The following is a 15,016-nucleotide window of genomic DNA, read 5'->3' as shown; positions in this document are numbered from 1 at the left end:
AAGGGTCACGCAATGCACAATCTCCATGACTTTTTAAATGTATATTATAATGCCACAGGTTTTACAGGCATCTCAAGTGCATAACTATATGCTGTAAATTCATTTGAATTCTGTAAGTATCTACTTATTTAAAACTAGTTTCTGCTATCAGTACTGGAGCAGCCAAAACGAATACAAGTGCTTTTGAAAGCCACGCTGCAAGGAAATGTGTTGGAATTACAGACTGTGACTACAGCTTCTCAAGCCTCTCCACCTTTTAGTCCAGAAATGTCACAGTAAAGTGATATGGCCACTTCTCTATCAGAATTCAAAAACTTAACTGGCTGCAAACTTCAAAGTATATGATTATCTCCTTACAGATATTTTCACTTGGGGATTATTACAACATTGCCCAAATCTTACAAATATCCTCAATTTATAGGTTAATAATAGATGCAAATAAAAATATTTTGCACACCTGATGACTGACAAAATCCTGTACCAGCAGACAGCATTAAATTTTCAGTCACTGGCATAATTTTCTGCTCATCACTGCTTCCATCACCTGTGGAATTCTGCTCATCATTTTCTTCCTTATCAGATGAGGAAGAGGAGGAGACAATAACCTTTTTTGATATTTTCTTTTTCTCTGTTAAGTTACTCCTTTTAGTTTCTTTCACGGGTCCTTTTTTAATCTTCTTCTTATTGTCTTCATAAGACTCCTCATCAGAAGAGGATGACTCATTCTGCTCTTTCTTGGTAATTTTCTTTTTCTGACTTATTTTTTTCTTTTCCTTTGCTTCAGGTCGTTTTTTACTTCGCACAGCATCTTCAGAAGAACTCTCCTCTTTCAGGGGAGATTTGTCAGCATCAGAAGATAAATCAATCTGTACTCTTTTAGGTACTTTCTCTCTTAAATTCCTCCTTTTCCTTTCTTTAACCATTGTTTCATTTTTAGTCTTGTCATTTTCAGAAGAATTACAGCTTCCTTTTTCTGGAGATGACTTTTCAACATCGGAAGAGGAATCTTCTTGTTCTTTCTTGAAGATTTTCTGTTTCAAATTTTCTGTTTTCTTCTCTTTGTTTTCTGATCTTTTCTTATTTTTTAATTTCTCTATTGAAGAATCAAAACTGTGTTCTTTCTTTGCATATTTCTCAGTACTCTCTGACGAAGAATCTTCTTGTGCCTTTTTCTTCTTAAAATCCTTGCTTTTCTTAGCTTCAGTTAGCTTAGTACCTTTAGGACTACTCTCTTCTTTCTCCAGTAAAGACTTCTCAGCATCAGAAGACTCATCAAGCTTACCCTTCAAAGCTTCTTTTTTTAAGTTTTTCTTCAGTTTTTCCTTAGCAATTGACTCCACGCTAACTTTTTTATCTTCAGATGAATGATTAATCTCCTTCTCTGGAGATGACTTTTCAGCAGCATCATCTTCAGAAGATTTACCTCTTTGTTTTTTCAGATTTACCTTTCTCTTACTAACTTTTTTCCTCTGCTCTTCTTCAGAAGAATCGTAACTATCTTCTTTTCGTGAGTATTTTTTCTTAGCTTTTTTTGCAGACTCAATTTTACTCAAATGCTTAATTTCTTTTTCTAACTCAGAATCATAGTTCGAAGAATCTGAATAGTTCTGTCGTTTCTTTTTTGCCGTAGCAGAATTTTTAGCTGATTTGCCCCTTTTGGCATCTAAATCTGAACCAGAACTGGAACTTTTTCTTTTCCGCTTTCCATTTTCATCCATTACTGGTTGGTCCTTTAGAACACCTGTAGTCTTCTGATCTTTCGCTGGCAATTCACTATTGCTGTCAATATCTGAAGAACTGCGACTCATCATAGCTACTTCTTTAAGAACAGCTGGCATCTCATCAGAATCGGAACTATTATCTACTATAGCTGGCTTTTTTGATTTACAAAGTTTATTAGGCCTAGGACCATCAACTGTACTGTCAGAAGAGTTTCTTTTATCTTTTTTCCTTCTTGATTGTTTTGATGATCTTCTCTTACGTTTTTCATTACTTGTGTCATTGCTATCTTCTTCTGAATTTGATGTTAAAGGATTAACATCTGTTGGGCGCCTCAGAGGTGTGGTCTTCACACGGGGTGATCTCCTGAGATCGGATTCCTCTGCAAGTGAGACTGTTTCATTCTCTGTGGAACGTTCGCTATCAGCATTACTATTTTGCTTCACAGAATCACATTTTTCTGTTCTTTCATCCTTGCTTCCCTTTTCCAGACTGCTGTCTTGATCTTCAGATTTAAATGGAGACTCCGAAAGGGATACAGGAGTCAATTTCACAATCAATTCCTTGGTTCCTTTAGCCGATGTTTTCAGTTTAGATCCTTTGGTATCTTTCAAAGGAGTGGTCAATTTTATATTTGGATTCTCATGATCTGTTCCGCTATTTCCATTCCCTTGCTCATCCGCTGCAGTCTGAATTTCCATAGCAGATTCTAAAGTCTCAAAAATATCTTCAGGAACAGATGAGGGAACAGACACTATATCCATGTCTAAAGCCTCTGTACTATTAGGTTCATACTGAGGTTCCTCATTTGTGCCAGACTTTTTATCTTCACCACTTGTACGTTTGCTGTCTTTTTTTTCTACTGTCGAAACATCTTGATCCATTGGCTCATTGTCAGGCTGCTCTGATACAACTTTCTTCTGCTTCTTTACAGTGTCATCCCCTTTTAATGCCACATGTTCCTTTCCTTCATCTTTCTTCACCTCATTTTTTTCTGATCTAACGTCAGTTTTTTTCTCTTTGGTATTTTTCTCTTTGATTTTAACATCCAATGCTTGAATCTCCAGGTTCAGACCTTCTTCTAGTGCCAGATGAGCTTTTTTGATGTCACCAAGCACAGATTTAAAAGCTTTTAGCTGACGAAGTTGCACGGCTGGGCTTACTTCTGAATTTTCTGCAGCCTTTTTCAAAAAGCTCACAAAGCTGGAATTCATATTTGCTGTAGTTTCAACCAGTTTTTTTGTTTTCTTAAGCATGTCTTTTGGCACCATTAGTGCTTTATAAGAATATGTTAGTGAACCTGAATATGAATCATCTAGTTTTTTTTCTTCACCATTACAGTTTGAATTATTTCTCTTTGGAGAAAATTTGACTGTATTGTCATATATTTTACTTTTTTCACTTTCAACTTTGGTCTTTTTTTTGTTTTGTTGCAGTAACTGTTCTAAATTTTCAAAAACACTGTCACACGCAGTGACCAAGTCCAATAGAGGCTCTGGATGACAGCTATAGCAATGCCACTGGTTATTTTCATCCAGTATAGTTGATAGCTCCTTTCTACCCAAGTTGCGCAAAATGCACTTTTTACAGAAGGCGTTATGGCAAAAGTCACAGCAAATCAGATTTCCACCTTCAGCACACCACCTGAAACAAGACATAAGAAATATAAAAGTTTTATCTCCCTATAATCAAGGTGACGTTTGAGAAGTTTCCGTATTTTTCACTGATGATGAATCTACTTTTTAAAAATTCAGATGATAAACATCATGAAAAGCATGACTGAAAAGCACTCAATTGAATTACGAAGTCAGAACATTAAGGTGTTTGATTAACAGTTCAAAAAGATGAAAAGGCCAGCAACAGCCAAACAATTTCAGCAACAATCTTTAAGAAAGTAATTACACTTGGTTTTCCATGTTCTGGCTGAGACGTATTTTTTTGGTTTGTTTTCAAGCAAAATCATCAGCTTAAGTCTTTCTAGCTTTAATTGGTGTATTATTAGTGCATGAATGAAGGAAAAAAAAAAATCACCTATATTTAGATTCCACGGCCTTTGATAAAGACCTGAAAATTGACTTGATAAACAAGTGTACAGGCAGCAAAAACTACCGAATTTTGATTGCGTTACACATCTGGAAAAGTAAGCTACCGTGACTCACAAGGTTTAGAATGTGAGATTGTACCACCGCCTTTGAATTAAAATATTTGCATGGTAACATGTAATTTAAAAACTTGATGTCTTCCAAGTGTTTACTACAAGCTTTCTTTACAAAATATTTTCCAGTTAATTATTTAAAGTAACAATAAAATACCTCCAAAAAACCCTGAGCAATCCTTTATTAAAAACGATTATTGATTGAGCTCTTCTGTAGTGGTCAATTTCATTAATGCAAGAAAGAAAAAACAGAAGACCAGTGGATGTTTTTTAAATTTCAATACACTTACCTACACTGTTCATCCATTCCATCTGAATCACGGCTAATGTCATCGCTCATGTAATACTTGTAGCATGTCTGTAAATAAAGAGATAGAACAAGCAGTGTTTTACTATGACTCAAATGGATTTCAGTAACTCGTATAATTTCAACATGTACTAGAAGCATTAAAAGCATCATTGCAGAAGTATTCAATATTCTAATCTTTCATTATGAACCTAAAAAACATTTTTCTAGATACAAGAGGTTATAAATTGTGATTTCTTATTTAGATGGCTTAAGGTTTTTGAAAATTAAGTAACAGATTCTTTTTGATGGCCGCATATTCACAGATTCTAGAACATCAACTGAAAGCCTTCAATCTAGAAAAGTGTTTTCTACCAATTTTCTAGGAACATCAATACCACAGTAAGAAAGAAAATTACATCTCCCCAGCACAATCCTACATAGTTTTCAGCTCCCTGTTCTTTATGTTTGCTACTGATACCATAAAATTTTAAATAGAAATGTCTTCAGCATTCATCCTGATGTTAACATCCAAGTATTCGATTTTCAGAAACAGACTAAGTATTTGCATTGAAAAGCTCATAACTGTAGGAAAGCAATATGCACATCTAGCAGTAGCAGTGACTTCATCTGCTGAAGTCTTTGAACTAAATTCTAATGTTTTTTTCCAGTCATCAGTAAAGAAAACTCTTCTAAACTTGAAGATCTGCTTTGCGCATGGATTAATACAAGCTATCAGCTAACTTTTGCCCTTACATCCCATGAACCAGTGAACTGAGCATTCACCAGATGTTCAGTTGCTGCCATCTCTTAAAGTGATTATGTCTCTTTACATGGAATGTTAAACATCCATTCAATCAAATAAAAACAAAATAAAAACAAAAAAAACAGAGCCCACAATAAAAGCTGATGTTTCAAATCTTGACAGAATATTTCGAGTCAAGAGAACACAGTTTCTGAAGAAAGACTGAAAAGTATAGAGCTGTTTATCAGAACAGCAAGAAAGAAGACATGGAAGACACAACATGCTGGTAAGAACTTCCATTACTCTCTCACACGAACATATAGCCATGTTCATTAAAGTAAAGATATACAAAAATGGTGGGAAACAATAGGTGATATAATTAACTTGCAGACTTAGCAGTCAAGAGCTGTTATGGAATCCAACACCTTAAACAAATTTCAAAAATGAACTGGATACTTGTATGTATCACATGAACATGTACTATTATAGATTAAGGATTTTCAAATCTTGGAACAAGAGTTACGACTCTAATGGAGACTGAAAATAGTCATTCAGTATGCTAATTTTTCTAAGTATGTTATATAGAAAGAAACAAGACAGATGAGTAGAAGAAATGAGCCAGAACATTAGACTACATAGACATGTCTGGGAGGGTATGTCAGCTGAATATGTAACATTAAGTGTGATGCGCAAAAGAAGCACAAAGAAAGAAACAAAAGGGAATGCTAAATGTGCACTGTATCTCAAATCTGTATCTCTGTATGTCTGAGACTATCTATAAATACAGAATCTCCAAAGACAGAGATCGTATCTCTATACTTCCTTGAAAATTTAGAGTTCTCCACAACAGGAGGTAGAAATTTCCTTCCTCCCCTGTTTCTTGTCTCTTCCATTACTGGCATGTTACAACCTAACTGAAGTCACTATAAACTGTGTAACTGCAGAACCAGATGCTGGTTTAGGACTATGGACTGGACCATTATTACAGAGGTTGCCATAGATTATCAGTCCTGGATCTGTCCAAAACTGAAACTGAGATGGATTAAAGCTATCTTTCCACATCTTACTCTAACATTGTTCTACATATATGTTCTACATATATCTACATTTATGAGGAGATCCAGAATTGAATCTATTCTTACAGTAACATTACAGGTAGTCACAAATTTTAGATTGACTGTTTAACACTGAGAATTCACTGAAAGTACAGACTTAAATCTGTAAAAAACATATTACACAGTAAGTTTAACTGGACTATATAAAAACCAGGAATATTAATTTCTAAGCTGTATTTACTTTTTCATTTTCTACTTCTTGTTTCCTTAGATGTAGCAATTAATGACTGAAAAGTTTATAAGCTAAAGATTTATAAACTAAAAAACAAGAACTAATCCCACAAAAATCCCACCCAAATCCACTAATCATGACATTTCAAACAAAAACAAACAACACAAACTGTAGAACTGTTTACCACATACCTTACAAATAAGAACTTTCAATGTAGGATGTCTATAGATTGAATCCTTTTGAAAATGGTTCACCTGTTGCCCACAAGCTGTACAGCTTACAATTCCATGCAGTCCTTCCTCTATAGAGAGGATTATAAACCACACGTTATTTTTTTTTCATTTTGATGTCTTCTTAAAACAAAATCTGTATATATAGCTATTTCATTTTCTTACAGTATTTTTTCTGTTACGTTCTTTAACACCTACCATTAGAGAGATCTTTCTGTATCACTCACCATTTAAAGATGGAAATAATTTTCCTCTAGATTTTATACTCCTAATACTTGACAGCAAAATAAGTTTTTTCACTTAGGAGATTTAATAGAGATTAACTGGTCAACTACTGAGAATACACTTAAATATGGACATCACCACTAAAAAGCTTTCAAATGAACCCTGATATTCTGCACTTCTTTCCTCTTTAAATCTTAGTTCATAAAGTAATATTTTAATTAATGTTTTTATTGTGCTGATTCTTTCACATATAGTTTTAGTTTCTCAACAAGAACTATGGAAAACCATTATATAAATGAAATGCTTATAAATACTGTCTGAAATATACTTCTTCACTTTTTGTTCTCTTTTTGATATTTTGCTTTTAAGCTACAGTTTTCCTGTAATACATATGTTCTCACCATGTTGCTGACTCTTTCAACAGTTTGTGTACTACTCTGCTGCTGTACCTACATTTACTTAAGAAAGCATCTCTTAATGTTAATCCCCCAATTCATTTTCAAAGGTAGTGAATTCAGGACTGGAAGGCTTGCTACCTGCCAATCTTTTAAACCAATTAACTAGTACTACTGAGACACTTTTCAACAGGAGTGATGCTTTCAAGGAAAAGGAAAAACATTTCAGACAGTTCATACACTAAATCTATATGCTACCAAAAACTTATTTTGGGATCAAATGGACAGAAGTTTGACACAGGCTTTCTTAACTGTAACATGCTCTGTGCTGTCACATACATTAAGTAATACAAGGAAATTATCTCAAATAGTCAACTTAACGGGTGTAGCCTCAGTAAAAACTGTAGATTAAAAAACAACTACCCCTGAATTAGAACCAAGTACCAATGCCACAATATTAAGGAACTGAGTGAAAATAGGTAAAGATAACACAAGCTACTAGCTAGTTTCTACTGAAATACAATTTTGAATCAACTGAAGTCCAGTATGAGCTAATACACTGTTACAATGCAGTGAGAATACCAGGACTGAAATTGTGAATTCAGAGTTCGTTGTTTTCAAATGCAGTCATGCATGTACTGCAGAGCTTGTAGATCTGCAAAGTACCCCTTACGACCTCAAAAGCTAAAGTGCCTCCATTCCAAATGCTGTTGGCAAATCTCAAATACTTACATGCATCCTATTGTACTACTCAGAAAAGACCACCACCTTATTTCATACCAAGCAGCATAGAAGACTACTCAGACTTTTAAAAATATGGAAGTCCTTAAATGGATACAAGAAACTGAGAGGGAACAAGCTGTTTGTTGTCAATTCTCAAGCCATTTCCAACTTCTCTACAACTTTGAGGGGAAATACTACTGCCTCCTTCCTATAATCTGCAAGTAGGCACTAGAAAAAAGAATCTATTCACGAGGTCAATCTTTGTAAATCACATCACTACTACAAATGATAAAGGTCTGAAGAAATTAAGTAACAACTAATTCATTAGCACTGAGAAAATATTTTAAAAACACCCCCAACTATGAGTTTGTTAGTAAAGATACAATTGTAACCATTTCTGTGGACAGGAAACCTAAAAGTAAGGACTGGCACATTGCCTTACAATACTGGATAAGGCCATTCGGATGCTAGAAAGGCAGGACAGTTCCACTACTAATATTTCTTATAAATTACACTAATTACAGTCCTAATGAAAATATGAAAGATGCAATCTGCAAAGAAAAAGATGTACTAGCTTTTTAAAATATATACTTTATTATTTATCTACGTGTACTGTGCACAGAATTCTGTAACTGGGACTGCACGCTTACCTGCTTAAATCAGTAATGCTTAATCTTGTAGGAGCACAGGCCAAGCATTCTATTCCAGCAGTGAGAGAAAGGTAGAGGGCCACTTTATGTAACTTGCATGTAGCAAGTGTAGAATAAATGTATCTATTTTAATTTTTCAGTGAGGTCACAAATCAAAACTCTTCCGATACATTCCTAATCCAGCTGCTCTTGAGGCAGACAGCAGTCAGGACCCTTTCCTGGCTACCTTTCCTGCTCTGGAAAAGGGGACAACACAGTAGCAGGCAGCACCTACCCCAATTTCTTGAAAGTAGAGAGAAGCTTAACAGTCAGACAAAGATTTACAAGTATGGAGCTAAGCTTGACCTCAGGAAAAGCACGGTCTAAGCAAACTCTTGATATTCTTTCCAAAACCATTACCACCTGCACTAGACTAGCACCCACACTGGACTAGCACAATCAGCTAGTCCAGATACACAATGGAATGCCCTCAAATTCTCTAAAGATGGAAAAATAAAAGCTGGGAGTGCAGGTCAAATGAACTGTCCTAAGGATGCACACACAGACCACAAAGCTCAAGCAGACCAGTCCTATGCAATATTATAGCCCTGAAGATTTTAGTTGGATCTCTTGTAAAACTGCTGTCAACACAACCGTAAAAAATAATCCTTTACACTAGATAGGATGTTTTCTATTTATATAACTGAACTTTCAAAGATCAATAATTTAGAGATAAGTTCAATGCTCGAAATGCAACTGAACATAAGCACAAGCCCCTACACATGCATAAGCACATTTCTTCATAGCTGTGTTTTATTTTTCTTCATCCTCAGACATAGAAATAGCGCTTATGAAATTGTAACACATTAAAAAGAGAGCAGATATCTCAAACGACACAACAGGAAGAACTAATTGCATGTAAAAGAGCCCATCTAACTTTTTGGAAATATATGAGAGAGAGGAATTGCTACTAATTACTACCTACATAGCATCTCAATTTTAGCAGAAGCTATACAAAACCAAACTGGTAAAGCAGCTGTTCAAAGATAATCCTTAAAAAGGCACTACTAGTTGGGAATTTCCCACAAGTTTTTTTTAAAAAATCTGTAAAAGCCTTTGAATTCCATCAGAGGTTTGAGCTTTCTTGTTAGATTGCTGTCAGGTAGTTATGTCTATATACGTCCCTGCTCAAACATGATCATTTTTTTGGAGAGTGAGTGTTCCCCTATCAGTGGTATTCCAATGTAATTCCTTAAAAAAAGGAATACTTGTAACATCTGCTTCCAAGTAAGCAACTATTCTCAATACAACGCAAGAAGGGTCCATATGGAGTACCTAATGGTGCATCCTCTAACTACTGAAAATAAGAGGTTTAATGAGAACTAATCTTAGCTTTCACTGCTGCATTGCAGGGGCAGCAATGGAGGCTAATATCAGCTAACTATTATCCTTTACTGAACAAAAAGCCAGAAGAGTGGAGGTATTTTAAGGATAATTTATTAAAAATATGAACAATTTTTAGATGTACCAAATGTGGTCAAAAGCAGCAATTTAAACCCACTTCAATAAATGTTTTAAATTGTATTTACCTCCACGCTTTTTGGGGACTTCAGGTTTCATTTTAACGGTATTTCTGCTTCTAAATTCAGGCCCTTTAAAATCATCTTTGTCTTCATTCAGCACTGGCTCAGGCTGTACAACCACTGTACCTAGAATAATTTCATTTAGAAATTGGAAACCATTACACATCCAAATTAAGTGCAAAAGTCCTTTTTTAAATAAATGTCAACATAGTATCTTGGAAAAAAAAAGTGCAGTTTGTTGACAAATACTCAAAAGTTTTGAATGTACAGGTGTTCACAGCACAAAAAAGGAAATAATAAATAAACAAATAAAACACCACACACTTCAAGCTGTGTCCATTTTGCAGCTGTAGAACAAAAATTGAAGACTGAGAAGGCCATGAGAAGTAAATACTGCACTGTCTACCCTGGTGCGATATGTGCAGAAGAGAATTATCACACTGCTGGGAAGGCATCTCCAGCTCAATGCTGCAACTAAAGGACTTCAGTTAGGTCACTTAAATCTATCAGAAGCCTTAAAGTAATTACTCTTCTCTCTCTCTCTCTCTCTCTCTCTCTCTATTTCCCCTTCTATCCAGTTTCCCTCATTTTATTTCAGTATGAAACAAAAGAGAAATCAAAAGAATCTTTTATTCTTTAGTAAAATTCAGAAAAACCTACTTTTATGTTAACAAAGTACAATAGTAACTAAAATTATATGAATTAAATAAACTTTCCTACTTTGAACTCAGTTTTTACACTTTCGTTACAAAGACGCTGGAAATAATTTAACATTCTGAAAAAAAGTACTTCAAGGGCTGCTTCTCATGGAGTAAACACCAGCAGTCTCTCCAAGGTTTTCTTTAACTTTCAGAGGTAAGAAACAGATGAGATTAATCAAAATCCCACTACAGTTAAAGAGAGAAGAATGTAGGTTTATAGTAATGACTATTTTAAAGGGTGCCTTAAGAATAATGACTTCGCCCCCACATCTAGTCTCACTTTTGTTGATCTATTTCTCAATAAACTCCACAGGCAGCAGAATAAAATAAATTAAAACAAACATGATTTGCAAATTACAGAGTTTGAGATTTCTAAGAATAGAAATATTTTCTCTGTTACATGATGGTTTTACACAAAGGTCCATAAGCATTTGAAATTGAGCCATCAGCACATCCTGGTATACGACATCTTTAAGTACGATGGGTTCAAACTTAAAAGTGCTTGGAAACAGGATTTCCTCTTACAAGTGTTTGCAAGGGGAGGGGGACACACATGAACGTTTATATATATTTATATATAAAGTCAACAGGATCTAGGATAAGTATTTTACTAATACATGTGCATTCTAGTTAATTACTTATGCTGCATCATAATCTTTTCTATTCGTTGAATTCAGAAACAAAGAAGGACGTGAACTACCTTTAGGCAAGCTTTTCATATCAACATCATTTTCTGAGTTTTCATTTGAATTATCTTCATTTACAGTCTCATCTAAGATTTGTTCCTCATCTGATCCAACATACTTTGTTACAACTGTAGGTTTCCTGCACAGACAGAAAAAAATCCATACTGTGACAAATATTACAAATTGTGGTACAGGTAAGCCTGGTACTTTGCAAGCAGAACACCATGCCAATTGGGGAAACCTGCACTTTAATCAATTTATAACATACAGCAGAATGCTCTGAGTTATTATAATAAATAAGCTGGACAGCAATTTACCTGGTATTAGGACATAGAACTCTACCCTCTTAGGTGAATTAAGTAGATAAATGAATAAAAAATTACTGTTTTTTTCACGTGCCTACTGTATGTTTTGGGGGCTTCTGGGGGGTCAGATCAAGGTTTGACATGTTTTTAAAAAGGTATGCAGGAAGTCACACTTTTATTTGAAATTAAAAAAAGCCAAAATAAAACCCAATTGGATGACTGCTCAGAAATCTTAAACATTGTTCCAATTTCAACAGGCAGCCGAAAGAGAACACACAGATATTAGCAAATGACAGCTCAGCTGAAAAGACACTTGCAAGGAAATACAGGAAGTGCAGAAAAAAATTAAAAAGCTGACTGTTTAATATGAAAACTGGTAGCCAAAATCTCACATAAAAATAATTCAGTACTGAACCCCTTAACGTGAATGAATATGCTATGTCATGGCAGGAAAAAACATATTAATCTATAGAGAATAATTTTCTGTGGTCTGAAGGTAATACATAAACTACTGAAGTCAATGCAGGATGCTGTTTTTCTCAGTATCAGACACAGTGCAGTAAAGTGCATGAGCGGCCATACCTCTAATGATAGACAGGAAACAAAAAAACAGGACTACTGAAATGCTCTAAATAAAAAAGGCTGGCAGGAAAATGAATTCAGAAGGGAGAAATTAAAGTCAAACACAAAACCAAACCTGCAAATATAGAATCAAGCCAAACAGATAACAGAGAATGAAGAATGTCATTGAATTCCAACAGGCATGATACAATGAACAAACTAGGTTAACTATAAAACTGAAAAGAGACACAGAACACTTTGTGAAGAATAATACTAAGAAGGAAGCTGTTCAAGGCCAGCACTTAGAAAAGCTCACCTATCTACAAGTATACTAGAATAATAAATAAATTTGAAGAAAAAAGAAAGAAAAAAAAAAGCACAAAGGATATTAGCAGAATGAGCAGGAATTGTACTAGAACAAGCTGTATGCTATTTAGTTCACATACAATTTTTCTTCCATAATTTCAAATCGTCAACAGTTAACTCCAGATTTATTTTTTTTTTTTATTTTTTTGTTTTTAATCAAAGGTACAGGTACAAAAGTTTCTGGATAGGATAGCTTTTAGCACATTTTGGTTATTCACCAACAAGGTACATAAAACTTTTCTCTGTATGCCCCAACTTACATTACTGAAAGAATCCCATGCATTGAAAGAGCAAGAGAAAAAGTAATAACTGTTTAAGCATTTGTCCTGAATAGTCATAAAATGTAGGATAATCCCACTGTATTGTTGTAAATAAAAATTAAGCCTTATGATCTCAACCTCTGATCATGAAAAATCTTTTGCATTTTAAATATGGTGCAATGCCTTTGTCTTACTAGAACTCCGCAAACTTAGTAGACCTCAAGTGGTGCATACTACCAGCATCTGGCACGGCACAGAGACTTTGCCATACTTTCAGATGATAAAAAGTAATTTCTTTCTTTTTGTTTTTTGCACACCAACCTTTTTGAGCGTGACGATCCTGAGAATGTGACTCTTTCTGAAGAACTACCACCCTAAAAAATAAGAAAAAAAAAATCACCACGTTTGTGATCAAGTCACCTGTCAACAAAAATATCTTGGTACATTCACTTGAGCACCAACAATGCATCTCAGAAGTCACCATCACTTATAAATAATCAAAAACAAAAGAAAAAAAAGCAAGAGCTTTAACAAAAAGGGACACAATTTCAGCTGTCAAGTCAGTTCAGTTCAACTAAATCCATCAGTTTCATGCAAGCAGTAAGACTCCACCAAGTCCTAATCCTTTTAAAAACTGACTTTTAAATACGTGTCACCAAACTCTAAACTTTAGTAGAAGTTACTGGGATTCCTCACAGCACTTAAGTGAGGCAGTAGCTTACACAGCTCTATAATTTAAGTATCTACTGTTATGTGGGTAAGTGTAAAATAAGAGAAATCAAATTTTAAGCCAAAAAAAGAAAAAAAAAGAGCCTGTTTACAAACACATCAAACAGCAGAATTAAGGATAAAAGAACATTAATTGAATTTATTTAAAAGGAAAAACTTGCTTCAGAATATAATCAGTCTGAATTAATTAACACTTTGCCTTTCTTAGCAAAAATGCAACTGCATACTTGAAGTGAGTGAAACCTAACTCTCTAAAGTGAGTTAAGAAACATTTTACACAGGAATTATTGTACAAGTGAACTTGAGTATTTCAATAATTTCAAGAAGGAGATAAGGCAAAAATAAGCTAGTTTGCATGCCCATATCACAGTTTCATTCCGAATTTTAAATATTTTTAAATGTGTATTTTACAGCTGAAGTTTCTATTCAGCAGACAGGACGTTTTCTGCATATGCTCTGACAATATTCTTGAAGCACTTATTGCTAATGGCAATATTTCTTACACATTGGCTCTGGACTAGTCAAAAGCATTTTTATTCCTACCTCTTCTCTGTTGTTCTCCATTGAGGTTGGACTTCTTTCAGGTTCTCTACTTTTACCTGTGAAAAGAAAGGGAAAGAATCCACTGAACTAAAAGAAATACTAGCAGTTCTTCACATGCTATCTCATAGCGTTTTTTATGCTTCATCAGCATTAATAAAGATGGCTGTGTGACTTTCACAGATCAACTTTTGTACAACAGTGAAATAAAACTGGCTTCACGACTTAAATTTTACAGAAATCATTTTGAAATTACTTTCAGTTTTGTAGGATAGGCTGAAAGAGAGCCTATCGTTAATTGAATTTCAAGACATGAGAACACAACTGTGTATGCACAGATAACAGAGTGTTTTTTTTAATCTGTAAGAAGTTAAGGATTTCTCTTACACATTTTAACATTAAAAACAGTGTTAAATCTGGGATTATGGAGCTATGCACAAACATCAGGACGTGACAGAGAATTCTCATTTCTTGATCTTAGTAGCTGCAGAATATAAAAGCTAAAGACAGGTATCTTCTGACTATCTGCTTCATCCACCAGTCCAGGTGATGGAAGGGAATGTTTTAGTTCAGTGGTTTAACGATATTTACACGAAGTTGCTTGAAAGGTATAAAAATAGTAGTATTGTAACAGATGTACTACTGAGAAACATGCAAGTGAACTGATAGTATAATTACAGAACAAATATCATCATCTGCTATTATAACATGAGACTATTAGCACTGTAACTTACTATTTCCTGACATACTACACTTGGGGAAAAAGCTAAACAATTTTATTTTACCTTTTTAAAAAAATTAAATTACTATAAAATTTCATGCTGGGTATTTGACTTAAAACTGAACTGTATGGATAAATTTTAGCAAAAAAATTATCCAGCCATTTCTACA

The 15,016-nt window shown here is 34.5% G+C and overlaps 1 protein-coding gene across 6 annotated transcripts in view; it reads right to left on the bottom strand.

Annotated features, from left to right (window-relative positions):
* ATRX (ATRX chromatin remodeler) overlaps positions 1–15,016 on the bottom strand; it is a 76,737-nt gene that overhangs the window by 49,916 nt on the left and 11,805 nt on the right. For 4 of the 6 annotated variants that reach the window (XM_031594446.2, XM_031594445.2, XM_031594447.2 and 1 more), the window contains exons 3-9: positions 14,129–14,184; positions 13,178–13,230; positions 11,379–11,503; positions 9,984–10,103; positions 6,384–6,493; positions 4,165–4,232; positions 458–3,363 (exon numbers count right to left, since the gene is read on the bottom strand). In XM_031594446.2, coding sequence (XP_031450306.2) covers positions 458–3,363; positions 4,165–4,232; positions 6,384–6,493; positions 9,984–10,103; positions 11,379–11,503; positions 13,178–13,230; positions 14,129–14,184 — 3,438 coding nt within the window. The remainder of the gene's footprint in view (positions 1–457; positions 3,364–4,164; positions 4,233–6,383; positions 6,494–9,983; positions 10,104–11,378; positions 11,504–13,177; positions 13,231–14,128; positions 14,185–15,016) is intronic. The other 2 variants (XM_031594448.2, XM_090150109.1) reach the window with 2 other exon arrangements.

Source organism: Phasianus colchicus, chromosome 14, assembly GCF_987193195.1.
Source record: "Phasianus colchicus chromosome 14, bPhaCol1.hap1.1, whole genome shotgun sequence".
In the NCBI taxonomy this organism is placed as follows: domain Eukaryota; kingdom Metazoa; phylum Chordata; class Aves; order Galliformes; family Phasianidae; genus Phasianus; species Phasianus colchicus.
This window is presented reverse-complemented; position numbering and strand designations above follow the sequence as displayed.